Source organism: Acanthaster planci, linkage group LG09 (genome assembly GCF_054643075.1).
Source record: "Acanthaster planci isolate LZ-2023a linkage group LG09, COTS_SCS, whole genome shotgun sequence".
Classification (NCBI taxonomy): domain Eukaryota; kingdom Metazoa; phylum Echinodermata; class Asteroidea; order Valvatida; family Acanthasteridae; genus Acanthaster; species Acanthaster planci.
Window position 1 is genome coordinate 1,476,707 of NC_141785.1, and position 20,439 is coordinate 1,497,145.

General features: G+C 44.7%; 1 protein-coding gene across 9 annotated transcripts in view; it reads right to left on the minus strand.

Moving 5' to 3' along the window:
• Positions 1–20,439, minus strand: part of trim37 (tripartite motif containing 37) — a 317,829-nt gene that overhangs the window by 85,506 nt on the left and 211,884 nt on the right. For 8 of the 9 annotated variants that reach the window (XR_015426288.1, XR_015426287.1, XM_087140616.1 and 5 more), the window contains 3 exons: positions 11,877–11,984; positions 6,347–6,398; positions 12–98 (listed from right to left, as the gene is read on the minus strand). Coding sequence is in view for 7 of the 9 variants with exons in the window: in XM_087140616.1 (XP_086996742.1) it covers positions 12–98; positions 6,347–6,398; positions 11,877–11,984 (247 nt within the window). In the remaining 2 variants the exon portion in view is untranslated. The remainder of the gene's footprint in view (positions 1–11; positions 99–6,346; positions 6,399–11,876; positions 11,985–20,439) is intronic. The other variant, XM_087140614.1, reaches the window with a different exon arrangement.

Sequence of the window (20,439 nt, forward strand, 5' to 3'; positions counted from 1 at the left end):
TGTATACTGACCACTGTTGCGCTCATCGTTGGTAGTTGGTGGAATAATACTAACTTCAGCGTCAGTATCAATGAGTAATCTAGTACCGGTAGTTCTGTCTGTAACAAAAAATAGACGACTTTTCATTTTGCCAGTCGAACTCATCGTCCCCGGTTGCTGGCTTTCTAGTTTTGCTGTCTCCTTTGACCTATTGCCTATCTGTGTCTGAATTGATATGGCTAAATTTCAGACCAGCTTTAGGAGAATATACAATGGCAACTTGGGTGCCATGGCTAAGGCAGTATCTCCCTTCAAGAGTTTCGTTCAAATTAATTCTTCCCTTTTCTCTGTATGGGTCTCTTGGAGTAAAATAACATCACATGTGCTCCAAAGCAAATCATTATAAATAACAGTTCTTTTGCTTACATCCCTCAAACCACTGATGCTGATAGTAGCAACTGAAATGACTCCTATGAGATTCATGAGTAGGGGAAGAGATACCAGAGAGTTAACAGAATAGGGAAAAACACAATTTCAAACACAAAAAACATGGAAAAATGTGAAAACAAAACATGGAAAGTTGAGACAAACAAAACATGTAACTTAATGGAGTCACTTGGCCCTTCCTTTCCCTGTGCCTCACTGGCTTGGTTGACTGGATATCTGGAAAAAGTTGTCATTAGGTGTTCTTTCCCAGGATGTGCATTTTTTGTGATATCGCTGGACACCTCCCTGATGTACGACACAACATCTTCTCCAGGGTCTGATTCGTCAGTGTTATCAGAGTTATGTCCCGTTTGGCAAATGTCCTCCGTAGCTTGTTCCGGAGTTCCCCTTCCAGGAATTAATCTCTAGGGAATTTACTATTTTCTTGAGTGGTTCCTATCCCCACTGTCACTCGTTTTCCTTGAGACCTCCTTGCTTGGTTCCACTGTGTCCATACCTTCTTCTTCTGGACAATCAGTCAGGCATACGTTAGAAACCCTTCATAAGTTTGATGCACAACATCCTGGGCTGTTTCTTTGACACCTCTGCCTGGGGTTTCTCCCGGTTGGTGATAATTGCCATGAGTGGTTTGTTCTGTCCTGTCTCCTTGGGTTTGTCTCCTCCCTTTTGAGCTTTTTCTGATCTATTCTCCTTGCCCTTTCTTTGTTCGTCTGCCTCATTCTTTGGCTGCATTTCTTCAGGTTTACAATTGCCGTCTGCTGAATGACTGTCCTTGTTGCTATCTTTGTGTGTCTAGCATTGTCAAGTGTATTGAGCAGAATCCAGTTCAGCAGGAGTAGTGAGGACTGGTTCATCCCTTGCCACAGTCTCTCCCTCTGTATCTTGGTGTCATCTTCGTTGATCAAAACTGCCACCTATAAGATCTGCCTCTTGTAATATTGTATCATAGGCACTCCATACACATGTACTTGATGATATAGGTCACAGATTGACCTCCTCTCAGTTGTTGAATACACTTAACAGTCAGTCATGAACAGCGTGCATGGCTCCACTCATTTCAAAACAATAAATACTACATTTTGGAGACAAGCAAGGGATTTTCCTTCAAATCTGAACGCCTGGCATGTCTGGTAATATACATAGACTCTTAATCCCCAGTGTATGGTGAATTAAGCAGCAAGATACACTTTTATCTTTTGTGAACTTTGTAACATTTGTCTGTCACAATGAATGCGTTGACTCTGCCATCTTTTCCCACATTGCCCGTCAGTAGTGAGCCGACCAATGTTGGTCTCCGGTGGGAGAAATACGTCAAAAGACTTGAGAACTTGTTTGTTGGTTTCAACATCACAAATGACTCTCAGAAACAAGCTCTGTTGCTCCATTACTCTGGTGAGGAAGTCAATGAGATTTTTGATACCTTGGCGGACACTGGCTCCAGCTATGACGGTGCAAAGAAAGCATTAAATGAACATTTCAACCCATCGAAAAACACAGAATTCAAGTGATACACCTTCCACCAGTCCAAACAGCAACCAAGTGAGACTGTTGCTCAATACCACACATGACTCCAACGTCTAGCAACCCATGGTGAATTCCCAGAAAAGGACAATGAAATCAAGTGGCAAATAATCCAGACATGCACGTTGAACAAACTTTGTCGGTATGCACTTCGAGAACAGTCCCTCACGCTTGTACAACTCCTCAAGACTGCTCGAACATAAGAGTCTGCAGACCGTCATGCTACTAGAATGGAACACTCAACAACTCCATTGACCATGTCAACTGTGAACAAAGTCGAAGTCGAGGAACCAACGCAAAGTGGCCCCTGCCCCTCTTGTGGACGCCGACCGAAAGTTCCTGCACAACAGCCAAAGTAAAACCAGCACCATCAACAGACGAGACGCCCCCTGCAGAGGCCGTTAAACCAGTCAAACTCGCGCACCTGTCGCAACTGTGGTGGCCGTTACCCACACAGCAAAGACAGAGACTGTCCAGCAAAAGGCCAAACCTGTCACGCATGTGGTCAACAAAATCACTTTGTTAAATACTGCATGAGCTCAGCCAGACCCCAACCAAGATCTAACAATCACACAGTCGATACCAGTCCTCAGGACAGTAGTAATGGTAGTAATGCGCCACCCCTGGAACTTCCAGCAGCTGACAGTGAATATACATTTCACCTTCACTCCCAAACTTTGGCCAAGCCAATGGTCACAGTGTTCATCAACAACAGTCCAATATAAACTGTGATAGATAAGGGGGCTTTCGTCATGTTGATGAGTCTCAACACCTTCAACAGCCTAAGACCACGTCCCAAGCTCCACTCACGCACAATCCCAGTATACGCATATGGCAGCAACACACCACTCAAGATCATTGGATCGTTTGTAGCACGAGTAGGCTACAAATCATCATCTGTCATGAGTCCAGTATTCGTCACATCTCGTACAACTGACACTCTCCTGAACCTTGACACCGCATCAGCCCTTGGACTTGGACTCGCTGCATACCATTTCACCTGCGCAGACAAGTAGAACAAGAACTTGACAATTGATCAAACTTGATATCATCGAACATGTACACGGCATACCAACACCTTAAGTATCGCCTATCACAGTTGTCCAGAAACCACACAAGCCTGATGAAATCTGCCTCTGTGTTGACATGCATCAAGTCAACCATGCCATCAAAAGGGAACACCACATCACAACTACAGTCGATGACATTATCATCGCATTCAATGGTGCAATAACCTTCAGTAAACTTGATCTAAACTCAGGCTATCATCAAGTCGAGCTTGACCCCAGATCACGTCAGTACACGGTCTTCTCCACCCACGTTGGTTTATTCAGATGCAAGCGTCTGAACTTTGGCCTGTCATCTGCTGCTAAGATCTTCAAGCACGTCATTCAAGCAACCCTTCGTGATCTTCAGGGTGTTATCAATATCAGTGATGACATCCTTGTCTTTGGGAGCATGCAGGAAGAACATGACACTCGTTTCAAGGCCTGCCTCCAACGCCTGCGTGAGGCCAATCTCACCCTGAATCGTGACAAGTGCAAATTCAGCGTTCCACAAGTCAACTACTTCGGACACATGTTCTCAGCCAGTGGAATTTCTCCTGACCCGCAAAAAATCAGCGCAATTCATACTGTCACAGAGCCTCAAAATATCCCTGAGCTATGCAGCTTCCTCGGTATGGTAAACTACTGTGGTCGCTTTATCCCTGATCTCGCAACCATATCGTCTCCCCCCTTCGCGACATGATAAAAAATGCCAGTCCATGGGAGTGGACAACTACACAATCTAGTGCATTCCCCTCATCAAGCACTGCATAACTGAATGTTGCACAATGGTCTACTTCAATCCCTCTAACAAAACTGAACTACTTGTTGACGCTAGTCTGGTGGGATTGGGTGTCATGCTCACACAACATGACTCTCGCAACAACACATCTGTTGTAGCTCTTGCCAGCAGAGCCCTCACCTCATTTGAACAAAGGTACTCACAAACTGAACGAGAGGCACTAGCCATTACGTGGGCAGTCAGTTACCCACTTTCACTCGTACCTGTATGGTGGTTCATTTGAGATCATCACAGATCACAAGCCCCTAGTGACATTGTTCTCCAACTCTGCATGACAGCCATTACACACGGTAACTGGGATGAACTCCTCGCTAACGCAAACAAACAACAGAAAACTGAGCTGACCAGTTTCGACAATGTAAGTGACAAACTCACAGTGTCTCAAGATTGTAAACTCCTCATGCGTGACCATGGCCTTTTTATACCCCAAACACTCCATAAGTGAATCATGGACATAGCACACGAAGGCCACCAGGGCATCATCAAAACAAAAGCCCTCCTGTGCAAAAAGTCTGGTTTCTGTACATTGATCGCATAGCTGAGGCAACAATCTGGGAATGTCTCCCCTGCCAAGCAAACACAATCGAACACACCAAAGAACCACTCAAGATGTCACCCCTCCCAACCAGAGCATGGTCAGAGATCAGTATTGATTTTGTTGATCTCCCCTCTGGAGAACATTTGCTGGTAGTCATAGATGATTGTTCACGCTTCCCAGAGGTAGAAATTGTGTCATCAACATCAGTCCAGCAGGTGATCCCCAAGCTTGATCGCATCTTTTCCAGTTTTGATATCCCAAATATTGTCCGCACCGACAATGGTCTGCCCTTCAACAGTCCCGAATTTTCCAGCCTCGCCCAATATCTTGGATTCGAGCATCGTCAAGTTTCCCCTCGTTGGCCCCAAGCAAACGGTGAAATTGAGCGCTTCATAAAAACTCTCAAAAAAGCATAGCGCTCTGCATTCATCGAAAGCAAACCACGGAAACAGGAACTGTATAAATTTCTTCGCAACTACCGTGCCACACCACATTCCAAAACCGGTGTTTCACCTGCCAAACTCTTTTTCAGCAGATCATTCCAAACATGCCTACCTGAACCAGAAGTCACTCCATTGCCACAGCATACTCCTGTCCAAGAACGCGACCAACACACGAAGTCCCAAATGAAAACCAATGCCAACAATCGCGGTACTACTTGAGTCAAAGACATTGACATTGGTGACCATGTTCTCGCCCGTCGTCATGGGCATGTCCCCAAACACATGTCACTTTACATCCCGCAGCCCTACACCGTGACGAGCAAGCGTGGATCCCTAATCACAGCTCAACGCAACACACACACAATCACACGCAACTCATCTTCCTTCAAGAAATACACAGGACCATCCCCACAACACCCTGACAGTGATGATGAAAGCGACATTGTCACCCCCCTCAGGATACACCACCCCAGCCAAACCAGCCCTGTCACAATCCACCTCACAATCGTCAGCCACCCCTACACCTACGTGACTTTGTATCGTAAATCAGGACACAACTCTGACAGTATGAACAAAAATAAGGAACACTTATGCTGTGATCCAGGCTCCAATTTTATTTTTGTTTGTTTATATTCAAAATTGTTGTCAGCCTTTATCCATTTGGCTTCATTGTTTTCATTTTTTTTCAAACATGCTAAAAATTATGCAAACTAGCACAATTATTCTCTCAAAACAAAAAAGGAGGAAAGGAAAGTATCCCAAAACAATGCGCTTCTTTTCATAAATTGGAAAGAATCATAAAACAGTGGTTTTCTTTGATTAAATTGCTTGTTACTAACGTTGTTTTGCCAAATCTAAAAGTTGATTAAGATTGAGAAGGAAACAATCTCCCTCATAATATTATAAAAAGTTTGTTTCTATAATGGTTGACACAGAAAGACAAAAACCAAAGAAAGGCTCCGACACAGGAAGTATTACACGTGATAGAAGGCACACTTTCTCAGTTTCATGCTTTTTTTATAAACACACTTATTTGAACTATGGCCCAGTACACCATTGCAAAAGGTTAATTCAATTTTTGGACTTTTAGCAAGCAAGGTGGAAAGGGTTGTAATATTGTATCATAGGCACTCCATACACATGAACTTGATGATATAGGTCACGGATTGACCTCCTCTCAGTTGTTGAATACACTTAACAGTCAGTCGTGAACAGCGTGCATGGCTCCACTCATTTCCAAACACTGAATACTACACCTCTCATGAGGCATTCTCCGGGAAAAGTCTGGCTTAATAGCACACCCTGCACGTTCTTGTCCTCGATATCTCACTAGCATTGTAAACCCGCTCACTCGAATGAAACTTGAAATGGGTTTCTTCAGGCTTTTCCCAAAACAACTGCATATCAAGTGTTATTCAACAGTATCATTTTGTTCACCTTGACACCCTTGCATTTCACCGTCTTTAGACTGGTACCAGTCCCCCCCAAAATGGCACAGCTTATCAATCATGCATTACAATGTTGCATTTTACAAAAATATAAAACAATTCATAGCATTATGAAAACTTACCTAGTGATTTTCCAATAGTTAATTGATGTCTGGACAATTCAATGGCAAGTCTCTGCAAAAAAAGAGAGGGACAAACCATCAAGAATGAGAATCAGGACATGTCAAGGACATGAATTTTACTTTGGAATATTGTGACGTCGCATCCATTCGGTGGGAGCAGGACCCGCGAGGGCGCTGTCTTCTTCAGGAGTGTGACGCAGACGGCACGACTGGATCGTTTGTGAGCGGCTAAAGACGCATCCGTTGGGATGGAAGTATACCGTCCTGGTATTGGTTGTTAGGTGTACACGGGGTACTCTATTAGCTGTGTTTGCTAATTACTGTGGCGAGTGATTTGTAAAGTCGAATAACTACTAGAATGGAGTCTACAAGAACCTGACAATTACGTATGGTTTAATCAGGCTAGAGCCTTGTCTATAAATCTCAACAGAGGGCAATCTTTGCAGTGTTTAATGTACAAATGAGCAGCCGTAAGGCCCACAGACTGATACGTTTGAACACACACAAGCTATCACATTGTGTCGGATCAATGCAATGGCTGGTGTACTGGAGTATGATATAGCTGAGTTGAAAACCAGCATTCCCAGACTCACAAGGCACAATGCATGAATATTACACTATTACGATAAGTGCTTACTGCACGTGTTAGAACCCATTTCTTTCAGCAGATGCTTTCCAGCAGATGCTTTCCAGCAGTGCTTCCAAGCAGTACTTAAGCTTCCAAGCTAGGCTCGTGCTTCTCAGCAGCAAACTGCCTTTTTGGTCATCTGTGCACGTCTTTTATGCCTGCTTTGCGAACGTTATACAGGTGATTATAGCTCGCAGTACTGCCAGTAGCCAATCAGCATACCCCGGGCGGTCCTTTTCCTGCAAGCTTCCAGGGAACACCTCACGCGCCCTCTATGTTAGCCTGTGAGTACTAAAACATTCCTCTGTCGCGTTACAATATGTTTTAGGCAACTTTCTGTTTCTCTTGAATGTCAGAAATCTGAAATCTCTTTTTAGTTGCTCTTACTGAAAAAAAGGAAATAAAAGTGCCATAACGTTAAAGTAAAAAAAAAGTCATCATAGTTCCAAGGTGTATGAGATTGAGCACAATATTAAAGTCATCAAAATACTTGAGGTATTTGCATGTGGCCTAATCATCATTAAAGGCAGTGTATAGTAGTTGTATGACCCCAACAATGGGACTGTTGAATTATCTTGAAATATCTTACTGTAAAGTGTATACATAAGGGTGTTAATCTGTGAAATCTTACCACAAGGAATGCTGTGGTTTCCCAGAAAAGACAAAAGTTTAGGTTTTTTCCACAGATCGCCCAGATGGACGATCTTTGGAAAACACAGTTCATTCAAATACCGTAAGGGCCGGCGACCATTTAGACCCGGTTTGAAAAGGGCCCCCCCGGTAAGCTCGCCCTGTTGCAAAAACCCCTTTCATACCGGCCTGGCTACCGGCCTGGCTACCGGCCTGGGATGCTGGACTGGTTGTTGATCTCGAACTTCTCCACCCTGGGATCTATTGTTTGCAAGTACTGGCACTTGTAATCTATCCCAGAGGAACCTGCTTGTGGTTTTTAATCCTTCAGCTCTATACAATGTTTACACTTATCCGCTTAGACCCCTATTCATCTGAGGACTCACGGTGGGGGTAGCCTTTCATCAGGGACTCTGAAATGCCTGATACCAGCCTGGAGTAGCCTGAATACCGGGCAGGCATTATACAGGCTGGGCTACCGGGGGGCCCTTTTCAAACCGGGTCTAAATGGTTGCCGGCCCTAACCATTAATGGGCACAATAAAAATGTGTGAGAAGCATTGAACTGTTGGAAGAGTTTGTATTAATGGGTAATGTACAAACTGTCAACAAGCCAACAAGTTCATAGAATGATAGACAAAGTTAATCACAAAACCCCAAATGGACCTAATTTTGACAAATTGCAGTACACGCAAATCCTATTTGGGAATGTATTGGCCCTGGTTTGGTGCCCTACTGGACCCTGCCATTAGGAACTAGATTCCTCCCCCACACTAGTGTGGGGGAGGAATCACACTAGTGTGATTCACCCCACACTAGTGTGAAGGAGGTCTTCTATTGAATACCTACCCCAAACAGTCACTAAATATGCAGATTTCCTTTGCGCCTAACTCTAAAACTTAACCAACCACAGTGCGCCCTCTATACCCATGATGCACAGCAGAACGGTCACCAGGTTCATCCTCTTTTGGTATAAAATCATCTGAGCAAGAAGTGGGGAGGATGGGAGGGAGCTGACTATTTGGGGTCTGCCAACATACTCCCTAACATATCTCCTACACTGGGGCATCCCAATATTAGGCCCATGAGGTAGACACTGCCCGGATGTTGTGGGGCCTGATGAGGCATTGAGTCTGAGTCAGGGTTGGCAATTTGATGGCCGAAACTGCCCATCTAGTGATAATGTCTCTGGCTGCAGCTCGGTGCAGCTTCATTGTCATGACAAAGAGCTGTGATATCAGACCTCTCAGCATTCTGGTCTTGGCTAGGTACCATTTAAGAGTTCTCACTGGACACCATGCTTTTCATAAAAAACATGTGTCTGCGCAGAATAATGGATTTTATCTTGCAGAGATAAAATAGATTATACAACAGCACTGGAGGCATATATATGTCCAAAGTCTGCAAGCATTTTTGAAATGATCAAACTAGCAACAGATTTTTTAAATTAAGTAATGAATGCACAGGTCCATTATCAAGGGTTTATTTTCTGTTTTCATTATTTTTTTTAAAGTAAAATCTCCCGGCTCTGTAGTGATAATGATGTAACACTGTCTGCACCCGAGTTGCCAGTGTTGTATGAGTTGAAATCTCCTACAAACACAAACTATGTTAAATTTCAGTTTTCCCTTAAGTACAGCAATGTATTTCTGAAGAGCTTTCAATCTGGGAGCCTCAGGGATGAATTAGAACCCTTGTAGTAGTGAGTTCCTGTCACTGTAGATTTACTGCTGGATTGATTGATTTCACTCTAGATTATTTCCCCTTTTTTTAGCAAATTTGATTTACACCTTAGACTGTTTAAGGGGCATTTCAGACTGTCTCTGTGAATGTTTATGAAGTTTTGGTATAAAGTGGTAATCTCAGAGAGATAATACAAGTTATCACATGCGCAAGAGTGGTACACAGAATAATACAGTGCATCTGTGTCCCATTTACCACAAAAACTGGAGAATAATAATAAGGAACATTTATATTGCGCAGATACTATACAAATATACTCAACTGCGCATAACAATACCCATCAATGGCAGAGAAGAAAATCAGGTGTTAGAAAAAAGCTTCATGAAAGAGATGAGGTTTTAGAACAATCTTGAATGTGTTGACAGATTTAGCATTTCTTACATGAAAGGGCAGGTTGTTCCAAAGCCTAGGAGCATCACAAATATATGCACGGTCTCCAAAAGTTGCCTTAGTTCTACGATAGGGATGACTAAGGATCATCCTGTCCTGTGAGCTACAAAGACTGTACCTATGTGACTGGGATTTAGGTGTTAGTAATTCTGAGATATAACCTGGTTCAAAGCCATGCAAAGTCTTAAATGTTAACAAGAGTATTTTAAATGCAATTCTCTGTCGAATAGGCAACCAGTGTAATTTAACCAACAAAGGTGAAATGTGGCAGTATTCAGCAGAGTTACACACAAGTCTGGCTTAAGTATTTACAAATGTGACGTAGGTTATACAGATGGTAAAGTGCACCCCTACAGATATTAGTTATGTGTCGATCCATATTAAGGTGGGAATCAAACTGCACACCCAGGTTTTTCACAGCTGTGGATGGCTGAACTTCAGCAGTTCCAACTGTTATGCTGTCAGTGTTTATCTTAGCAAGCTGCTTGGGTGTTCCGACCAGCAAAAACTCTGTTTTATTATCATTGAGCATCAGTTTGTTACTAAGCATCCATGAGCGAATGTGAACAATACATTGTTGTAGTGTCGATAGACCTTGGGTCTGTTGATCAACAGTCGGGTTGAAGGAAATGTAAAGTTGTGTGTCATCGGCAGTGGCAAGAGACTTGAGGATAGTGTCTATTAATCATGTGTATCAGGTTACTTGTGTAAAGAGTAAAAAGAAGAGGACCCAAACAGGAACCCAGTGGGACACCAGGTGAAATACTAAATTTTCTGGAAATTACATCACCCATGACTACCTGTTGCTGTCTGCCACGAAGATGAGACTCAATCCAGTGTAGGACAATTCCGCCAATACCAAAGTAGGTTTGCAGTGTATGCAATAAAATGTTATGATCAAGAGTGTCAAAAGCAGCACTTAACCCCTTCTTGACGGGAATTTCTTTCCGAAAGCCGACTCCAAGAATTCCAGCCTTGTTTGGCCACAAAGGCCACCTGCCAAACCCGCAAATTCTCGGTTTGTGGCCCGGTGTGCTCTGCACGCTTTGAATTACATGGTGAAAAGGCTGATTGTTCTGTGGCATGCGGCTCTACTCAAGCTTCCACATTCCCATTGCCTCTTTTCAAAGTGGGGACTATTGTGAAGCTGGTGATTACGATGCAAATTCGGTCTTTTCATTTCTGGGCTACACACAAAGGCCAATTACCATATACACAAGAGCCAGGGTCTGCCTTCTTTCACCGTGTTCGCCCGAGTGTGGGCCGAGAATAATAGCTGAAAAGCGGGCCGAGGATCTCAATTTTTACGGCGTTGCTTAACGCGTCCCGGCATGAAGGGGTTAAATCTGAAAGGACTAGCAAAGTCACCTTTTGCTGGTCCATAGCCATGAGGAGATCACTCTTGATTCTAAGCAGTGCAGTTTCTGTGCTATGAAAGCATCTGTATGCATACTGAGTGGCAGGTAGCAACAGATAAGAATGAAGGTGTTCAGAGATTTGTTCAGTGAACCTTATTAATTAAAAGTTAGTGGGGAGTTCAAATGGACTCTGATGCATCTAGAATTACAATAAATGTACATGTACATGTATAATACAATGAAGTGAATGCAATGATTGCAGTTGCCTTACGGTACCACTACATAACGTTCCGACCAGGTTTACCACAAACCCCATATGGAGTTGAACATGACCTACAATTCCAAGAAGCAATGGTTTTCTATGCTTCTTATATTCACTTAGAAAACGCCAGTGTATTTTGCAAGGAATCTTGTGTTCCAGTCCTCACAAGTGGATTTCTATTTCCACATAGCTCTATTTATCTTACAAGGTCTCTGTCAGGGGATGAAATTGGACACAAAAAGTGATTGAGCATCATAAGCATTTGATCTACCTTATGTCAAGGTCACATGAAATGTTGTGGAGAGTGTGGCTGAGCACATCCACTTCACAGTAAATAGTCAGAAAATGTCTTAAGTCTGACATTTGCCCCATTGCTATATCATATTCACATTTCCTCATTTGTTCAAGAACATGAATTAACCAGTACAGAAAGAGACATTATCTGAAAACAACACAATGAAGAACACATGTTTCTTGAAATTTAAACATGATGGCTATGTTTATCCTACGTTGAAATTACCTCTTTGAGGTCATTCACTTGGGCGACATAAAGCTGTTGTGCTGCCTCTAGCCGACTAATGTGCCACTGCTGGTCTCGACATTTCTGATAAAAGGTTGGTGCTCTTACCTGGTCAGAAAGAAAAACTCATTGTCAACTTTTAGTTAAAACCCACGGATTTGAGGAACACAATGCCAAGAAATGGCGATACTTGTGAAAAGAGGAAAAAACGGACATCTTCATATTCTGATATCAGAATGGTAGAAAGGTACACCAAAATTTTGGAAAGTACCATTTTCTCTAATGATTTGTATTGTTTTCCTGCCACCCAAAAAGTAAAATGTACATTAAACAAGAATGGTGTGTTGACAAACACAAATGCCCCACCAAGACCATGGCTACACCCACATCTTTAATTTCTTTAACACATACAAGAACATCCTACTTTAACCACTACCAGCCGGGGACTCTGGGATCGGAGCCGTATGGTTTATATGTGTGGCCGGGGTCTCCGAACTCGGACAAAGGAAACAGGGCCCTGTAACAAAAGACCGTACTCCGAACAAAAGACCAGGCTGCTGGGCATGACCGGCATTTTTCACTCTCAAAAGTGGTGATAATCCAGCATTATTTTGAAACCGTATACCAGGGTTTGGGGTATTTAGAGCAAGCGGATTACCACCGGGGACAAAAGCTCTCCACCACCGCAGCGATGAGCCACACAGCACCGCTGCATGCTAATCTGGCCCCTATTGAAAAGAGGTCAGCAGTGCACTGAGCCAGGTTTGTGAACAAAAGACAGTTGTATAACACCGCACAATCTGGGCTCTGTTTACAAGGCTGCAGGCCTGGCTGAAATATTCGGGCGTCAATGAAGGTCACCTGTCAACTTAGAGTAGTGCCTGAAGATTACTCCGTGCGGCTATAAACGACTGTTAAATGGAATGATGAATTGTTGAAGGATTTCGAAAACGGAAAAAATGATAGTCATGCCGGCCCAGCATCCTCAACATTGAAAAATGCCCCGGTCCGAAGTGGTTAAAGCCATTGTGACCTTTACCCTTGACCTTTCAGCCTTTAATGCAACAGGTTTGTGGGCTTACCCAACCAATGTACAAGCAAATTTTGAAACTCCTGTTCTATATATTTCCCAAGTTATCACCCTGACGTGATTTCTATTGTTTTAGCCATTGTGACCTTAACCTCCAACCTTTCATTCAGAAATTTAATCCACAAACTAAATTTTAAGTTTATAACGCACAGCATTTCTCAAGTTATCGTGCTGACAAGACTTCTATTGTTTTAGACATTGTTACTTTGACCTTTGTTTTTACAGACCCAAATTCAAAAGGGTTCTTAGGATCACCAAGAGTAATCCACAACCCAGATTTGAAGTTCATAAGTGAAGTATTTCTCGAGTTATCACACTGAAAAGAATATCCCACACACACACACACACCCATGGAAGGAAAAGCAGAAACAGCATGGCCCTTTGACTTCGTTGGCAGGGCCCAACAAAAATTTATTTTGCTTCTGTGCTTTTTGGGTATCCAAAAAGTAAGTTTTACTTTATGGTGTACATGTTTGTTTTTGTCTTTCTTAAGGTCACAGAAATTCAAAGGAAATCCAAAGTGTTGACAATGCACATTCTACATTTCTATTTCTGGGGCCTGGTAAAGCAGACTTTCTCTGATAGGTCAAAACAAGCAAAAAGTGGCCATTAAATTTCCGGCTCTAAAGATGACCAAGTACCAGTAGGTGATCCACTGATAATATTCAGACAACTCAATATTATGCAGACTCCATAAAGACTAATGAAAGCCATGTTTGATTCAATATTTCGTTCTTTATCCAACTACTGTTGGATCAAAAATTCCTCTAGATCGTTAGGGATATCAAAAACACAACGGTAAAAAATATTTTTGTTTTATTTGTAACTCTCACATTCAAACCTAACAGAAACTTCTCCCCACATTAGTGTGAGGTCGGGTCTCCTAGTGATACTTGCCCTTACCCAGCCTACATATGCAAATTCCTCATGTGCCTATTACAATTCGGTGAAAGACTTGATTATGCATGATGCCCCTTGACCCTCCACAATGCACAGCAGTCCCGCCACTATGTTCGACCTTCGAGGGTCCTGAAGCAAGATTGGGACATCTTATTATGTTGTGCCGGCCAGTCTCTGTTCGCGAAGATGATGGCCGAGACCGTCCATTGGGCAATAGTGTCCTTTGATGCTGCATGGAAGGGTTTTGTCGTTGTGATGTAGAGCCGAGAGCTAGACTCTCGGCGACGCTTGGTCCCGGCAAGGTACCACTTGAGGGTACGAACTGGACACCATATCTTGTCAAAGTCATACCCCAAAAGTGTCGAGAACAAATATGTCAAGAGGCCGGAAGGTAGGCTTCCTGCTTTTTGTCAAAAACTTGATGGCTGGGATAAGGCAAACCCAATGTGGCTTCCAACGAATGTGACCTTCGGCCATCGATAGAGCATGCAGTTCTTTACAGTGTCTTGATGTAATGACCGTAAGGAGGAACACCAGTTTGATACTGAGATGGAAATTAGATGCATCAGAAGGCAGCTTGAAGGGAGGACCGGCAAGAACGTGCGAGCTGCTTCCAAGGTCCCAGGATAGAACGAGGCGTTTGACATACGGACGCTCGACAAACATTCCTCAACGAAGATGGTGGAGGGCAGCATTATCAGAGACTGTCATTCCATCGCTGAAGCCCGAATGAATGGCTGCCAAGGCCGACCAGAAATTGCGGATGAAGGCAATCCGGAGGCCCAAGTGGGACAGACACATGAAAGGTCTGCAACAGAACTCACAGGAGCTTCGGGTGGAGAAGCATCGTGGTTGTTGCACCATTTGGTAAAATGCTGTAGTCGGCTGTTGTAAATTTTGCGAGTGGACAGTCGTCAACCCCAGGCTGTCATGGACGTGGTGTTCACAAAAAGGCCCGATGCTCTGAAGGATCATTGGACAATGTCCAGCATGTGAAGTGAAGACCCCCCCCAGTGCTGGATGGAGGACCCCCGACTTGGGTTGACAAAGGATGTTCTCCCTGGGCGGAAGGACCAGTGGCCATTGTACCAGACGTCTTGTTAGTCTCGGAAACCATGTTTGGCGAGGCCAGAATGGGGCGATGAAGAGGACCAGACATGGCACTCATTCTATTTGGAACAGGAGGCACGGGATATTGAAGGAAAGGCATACGCCAGACGGTCCGACCAGTCAAAATGTAGGGCAACTGTTGCCCAGGTCCGTGGGTGAGGGAACCTGGAGCAGAACTTTGAAAGATAGGCTTTGTTGGTGGAAGCAATGAGGTCAATATGGGGATGCTCGATCTTTGCAAAGATATGGCTGACCATGTTCAGGTGAAGAATCCACCGTGTTGGTTGGACGGCACCCCAAGAGAGCATGACTACTATGCTGTTGTTGGTTCCTGCTATGTGGACAGCTTGGAGGTTGATCTCTTGTTCATTCGTCCACATGAAGAGATGCCACACAAGGGTACAGCATTGAGGGGAGCAAGTGCCGCCCTGGCGGTTGATGTACGTCACTGCTGTGGAGTTGTCACTCTGGACTCGAAAGAAACAACCCACGAAGTGTTGTGAAAAGTGGTGAAAAGCATTAAACACTGCTTGGAGCTCTAACTTGTTGCTGTGTTTGTCTTCAGAGGGGGTGGTCTCAGACCCCGGAGGCATGGAGTGGGAGGGCCCACATGTAAATAGATGCTGAAGTATTCATAATAAGGAAAGAAAAGTGAGCCCTGTTACATGGTACTATGTTCGATGTGGCCATTTGTATCCTGAAGTTGAAGGACTACAGCCATAACATTATGTGCACAGGGAATTAAGATCATTCGGTATGTACTGCAAAAATACACAAATTGCAGGTTGAGCAACCAAAGATTACAGACTGCTCCCTAGCAAAGCACTTTTGATGTACATCGAAGCATTGAAACACTTCCATTCACCCACTGGAAAAGAGATCACGAGTAAATAAAAACATAACACCAATGAATACTTTCCAAGGCAGCCTTTTCGTTCCGATTACACTGGACGTAGTTGGAAAAGGCAACCGAAGCAATCTGTTAACAAAAGTTGTTGTTTTGTTTTATTGACTCTTTCAGCAACTCAGGCTATTTGCAGCAATAACTGTATGTTTATTCATACACTTTATTAAATTAGCACCACATTACGGACTTAGGAAGAAGGTCCAGTATTAGAAGCAGGAGGAAACCGGAGTACCCGGAGAGAGCAAGTATGGACTGGAAACCAAAAGCCTGGGTCAAGCCAGGACTCAAACCCTGGCCTCATTGATGCAAAGCGAGGAAAGAACCGCTCCACTAACCCACTCCCCCCGTTAACAAAATTGAGCGCAGACAGAAGACACACTTTTGTCAGACCTCGTAACAGTCACAGTATTTAAACATTGGACACACCCACTCCACAAAAACTCATATCCAGAAGGCCATGTGGGGCATGGCCAGGCCGAGTGGGAGAGTATTTGGAAAGTCGGTGAATTAGGGTGGTCAAGGCGTGGGTGCTGGATTAAATGGTGTGGTCATCAGTCAGAGCTTGAGAGGGGGGCCCATCCGGAGATCGTGGTTGACTGTTACACGCCTGAATGCCTCCAGTGACAAAGTTTCAGACATCGGAGGGGCTTGATGGGTCTGCAGGTAGGATGATGCCATCTAGGCATTAATGAACAGAAGACCTATGGACAGAATAAAACACACACGGTGGGCTAATCGTATCACATTTTATTCACCAGGACAGCTCCATAAAAAGGTAAAGCGGTTCCAGGAGAGCAGATTTCTCTGTTTCCCACCTGGCTTGCCCCCAGCACAGGAGTCTCAGGTGCTAGCCGGCGGTTTGATGCATTGTCTAGCGATAGGCCTATGAGCAAAATATTCCAGTCGTAGTCAGGGTTTGGTATGCGTGACATAGACTCACAATCACCAGGGGCCACATGAGCAAACGACGTGCGGTGGCCTGGTAGAGTGTGCATGTAGTTCCTGCATGCACGCCCAGAGGCCCCCAAAACTGGACAGATCAAGGCAGTGGCGTAAAGGCAGAGCTAGATTTGAGTTATAAATAGAACCGGTTTAAATGGAATTTCAGGCTATTCATGGTGACAGCCTGAGCACTCAGTCAGTCGCAAATGTTGAGTATGCTCCCGGTTCTTTTCAGAACCACACATACTGATAAGAGATATATATCCCTTCACATGATGCTACCGCAAGCCTTTCCACCAAGAACCTGGTTAAGTTGAAGAATTATTATCTCTATTGAATGACTTTAGTAACAGCAAATTCAATTCCAAAAATACATATGTAAACGGGCGCCGTTGTGTATTGACAGACCGATGGAGCCGGATGTGAAGCCGGAGATAAAACTGGATCTGGAGCCGGGAGCAGAGCTGGCTACAAATCCGGGTGAGAATCCGGAGGAGATCCCCACACAGTGCATCCGGATATGGGGCAGTTGCCAGGGGGTGGAGATTGACTCAAGGTGGCTGGATAAGGTGGACAGCATCTCCGAGAGAGCGGACCGCCGTCATCAAACCCGATGAAGAAATATCTTGCCCAGATGTAGAGAGGAATTTCTTGCATTTACGCTTCTTATGTGCGGTAATCTGGTCGTAGAACCTGAAGAGAGAACCTACAAGCCCGGAACATCAGTGGTATGTCTGGGATACAGGTCGTGATCAGTGGTGTTCTAGAACTATGGCGGTGATGCAGTTCTATAGCCTGAAAAGTGGTTGGTAAATTGAAGAGCCCACATACACAGGCGGCGCCTCTGAATTGGCCGCCACCGAAAAACAATGGACCGTCAGCCCGAGACATTATAACTTCTAAGTCATGCCTGAGCAAACTGCTGAGAAGCTCATCTGACAGCTGTAGTTCATGGCATGTGGCGGTTGTTGTAGCTGGCCTGGGAGGCATGGGGCCCTCCCGGTGCGTAGACTGGCAAGCTATACAATGAATACACGTCTTCCATGATAGACGCTAGTATTAGGGAGACCGCCAGAGGGGAACGGGAACTGGGGGTGAATGTCATGTCCAGACCCAGCTAATGGGGGAGTAAGTTTACTCGCCCAATTGCAATGCCAACAGACAGAGCCACCACAATCTGGGACATGATCCGGAGCTGGGGGAACAGATCTGGCTGGACAACAGAGATCACTTCAGCCTCTGAGAACGTCTCTTAGGAGGTAGGAGGGATGGCCAGGAGAGGATTTGAGTCGGGTGCCGTCACTGCTGGCTGATGCTTGGAGTCTATCTTGTGGGCCAGAAGGGTGACGGCCTCCGAGACGTACTGGAGGGTCGTCATGTGGAATCGAATCGAGGCGGCGTTTCTTCATACCCTTGGACAAGGAAGAAAAAAGGTAGATGTCTTGGCCTTGTGTGGCCCAGGTCAGGATCAGTGGCTTCATGACCAAAGTCCATCGGCAGGCTAAAGCTGTGGATAGGGTGTGGTGGACGGAAGCCCTGGCGGCGTAGCAATCCAGAAGGGGCATCATCGTCCAAAGCTACGGGAGGCTGAGCACCAAGCTGAATGGCCGACTCGCCCACAGCAGAAGCGGCATGTGGCAAAGAAGAATCTGGCAAACCAGCTGTGGAACCCGTTGCAAGCTTGGAGGGAGTTGACTGGCCTGACTTCCGAGCGGGTGCTGCTCGGCGAGCAGGAGCCGGTGAAGGGCCTGGGGCTGATGGTGGACCGTCGGCCTGCTGGCCTCACTGAGCCATCAGTCAGTAGGGTCGTCTGGGGATGCGGTAGGTCGCGATGCCCGGAACCTGCGGTACCGAGAAAGAAACAGATCATTACTCCCTGACAATCATGATCAAGGGTATTGTTGCGGCATAGCTAGCTCAACTCGATCTTTTGGTGCAAGGTGGGTGCCGATGACCACAGGTAGTGTAGCACACCCGCTCGGTGGGCAGGTGGGTGGAGTAGCCATCAGTGATCAAGGGCATTGTTACGGTACTGCTCACTCAGCCGATTAATCCTGGTAGTGGTCATTAGCAGCCTAGGCATGTTGCGGTACCTCTTGCTCAGCCTGATCTCCAGATAAACATCCGGGGTCTGTTGCGGCACAGCTCACTCACCCCCAACGTTTACATTCCACAGGGTCTCCTCCCCGTCGAGGCCGCTAATTTGATAATGCAAAACCGCACTGCAAAGGAGCAGGGCAGCCCACCAAGCCCCGTTCCGCGGCCAGACCCATATAGTGTTGGGCCGTTATTGTTCAAAAGCATGCACCACATAAGAGAACAAAGGGCTTCCCGGCCCTGTTCAACAGCCACACCCAACAGTAGGTCACACCCAAACCTGTATACAGTGCACAGAAAAAAAGGGGCAGAACAGAACCACAAAAAACACAGCATGCAAAAAACGAAACATGAGAATAAGCACTCTTACCAAGAGATAAGAAATCACTTTTTATTTCGTAACAGGAATCAAGTCAATTCACAAATGCGAGAGGTACAGAAAACGGAACTCTGAAAATGCCACAAAATGCACGTCCATAAATGGTAGGCGCTCAGAAAAGAAGGACGAACATGGCGGCAGGACCGCAGTGCACTGTGGAGGGTCAAGGGGCAGCATGCATAATCAAGTCTTTCAGCGAATTGTAATAGGCGGACAGGAAATTTGTAGAAGTAGGCTGGGCAGGAGTGTGTGAATGCATGAGACTAGTCAAGCACAAAAAAGACTCCGAAGGAATAGACGTCGCTCCTTCTGCTGGATCTGCGAGAAGCATATCTATCCTACAAAAGAATCACAGTACAAATGTCTTATCCCACAAAACCAAAAACTAAAACCCAAAAGATACACGTTTTAAAAATTACTGCAGCTACACCGACTACATCTGTATGGGCTGCAAGAAACCAATCAACGAATGTAGAAAAGTCAGAAAACACTGTCACGTTACAGGTAAATATCGCGGCACAGCTAAAAGCTAAAAACTCTGAAAAGTACATTTCTTTCTCATTAGGCCAACTTCGATTTATAGACTCGTTTCATTTTATGGCTGCTTTACTCGATTGATTAGTTAAAAATTGTCACAAAATGATTTTAAATTATGAAAAATTGCAACATCGTGTCAATTTACTGTTAGACAAGGGTATCTATCCATATATATATGTTGACTCATTTGAAAAGTTTGAAAAACTTGTTTGCCTCCACGAGAAGCTTTAATAGTTCGTTCAAACAGGAGACCGTATCTGGAAAAGAATATGACCGAGCTCAAAATGTATGGACAACATTTGGGTGTCAAACCATTTGAGACTACCACGATGTATATGTCGAAACGGACACATTGTCACTCGTGTGTGTGTTTGAAAACACAGATACCAACAGTTTACTCGTTCAAATCCATGCCGATAACGTCAACTGATACCTAAGCCAAAAAGGTGACCTGTTCGACTTTTCAAACTACCCAACAGATCATCCACTCTACAATCCCCAACATAAAAAAGTCATTGGAAAGATAAAAGACGAATTTGCTGGCAAACTCATTTCAGCAGTGGTTTGTTTACGCTCTAAAATGTATTCAAATTACTCAAAG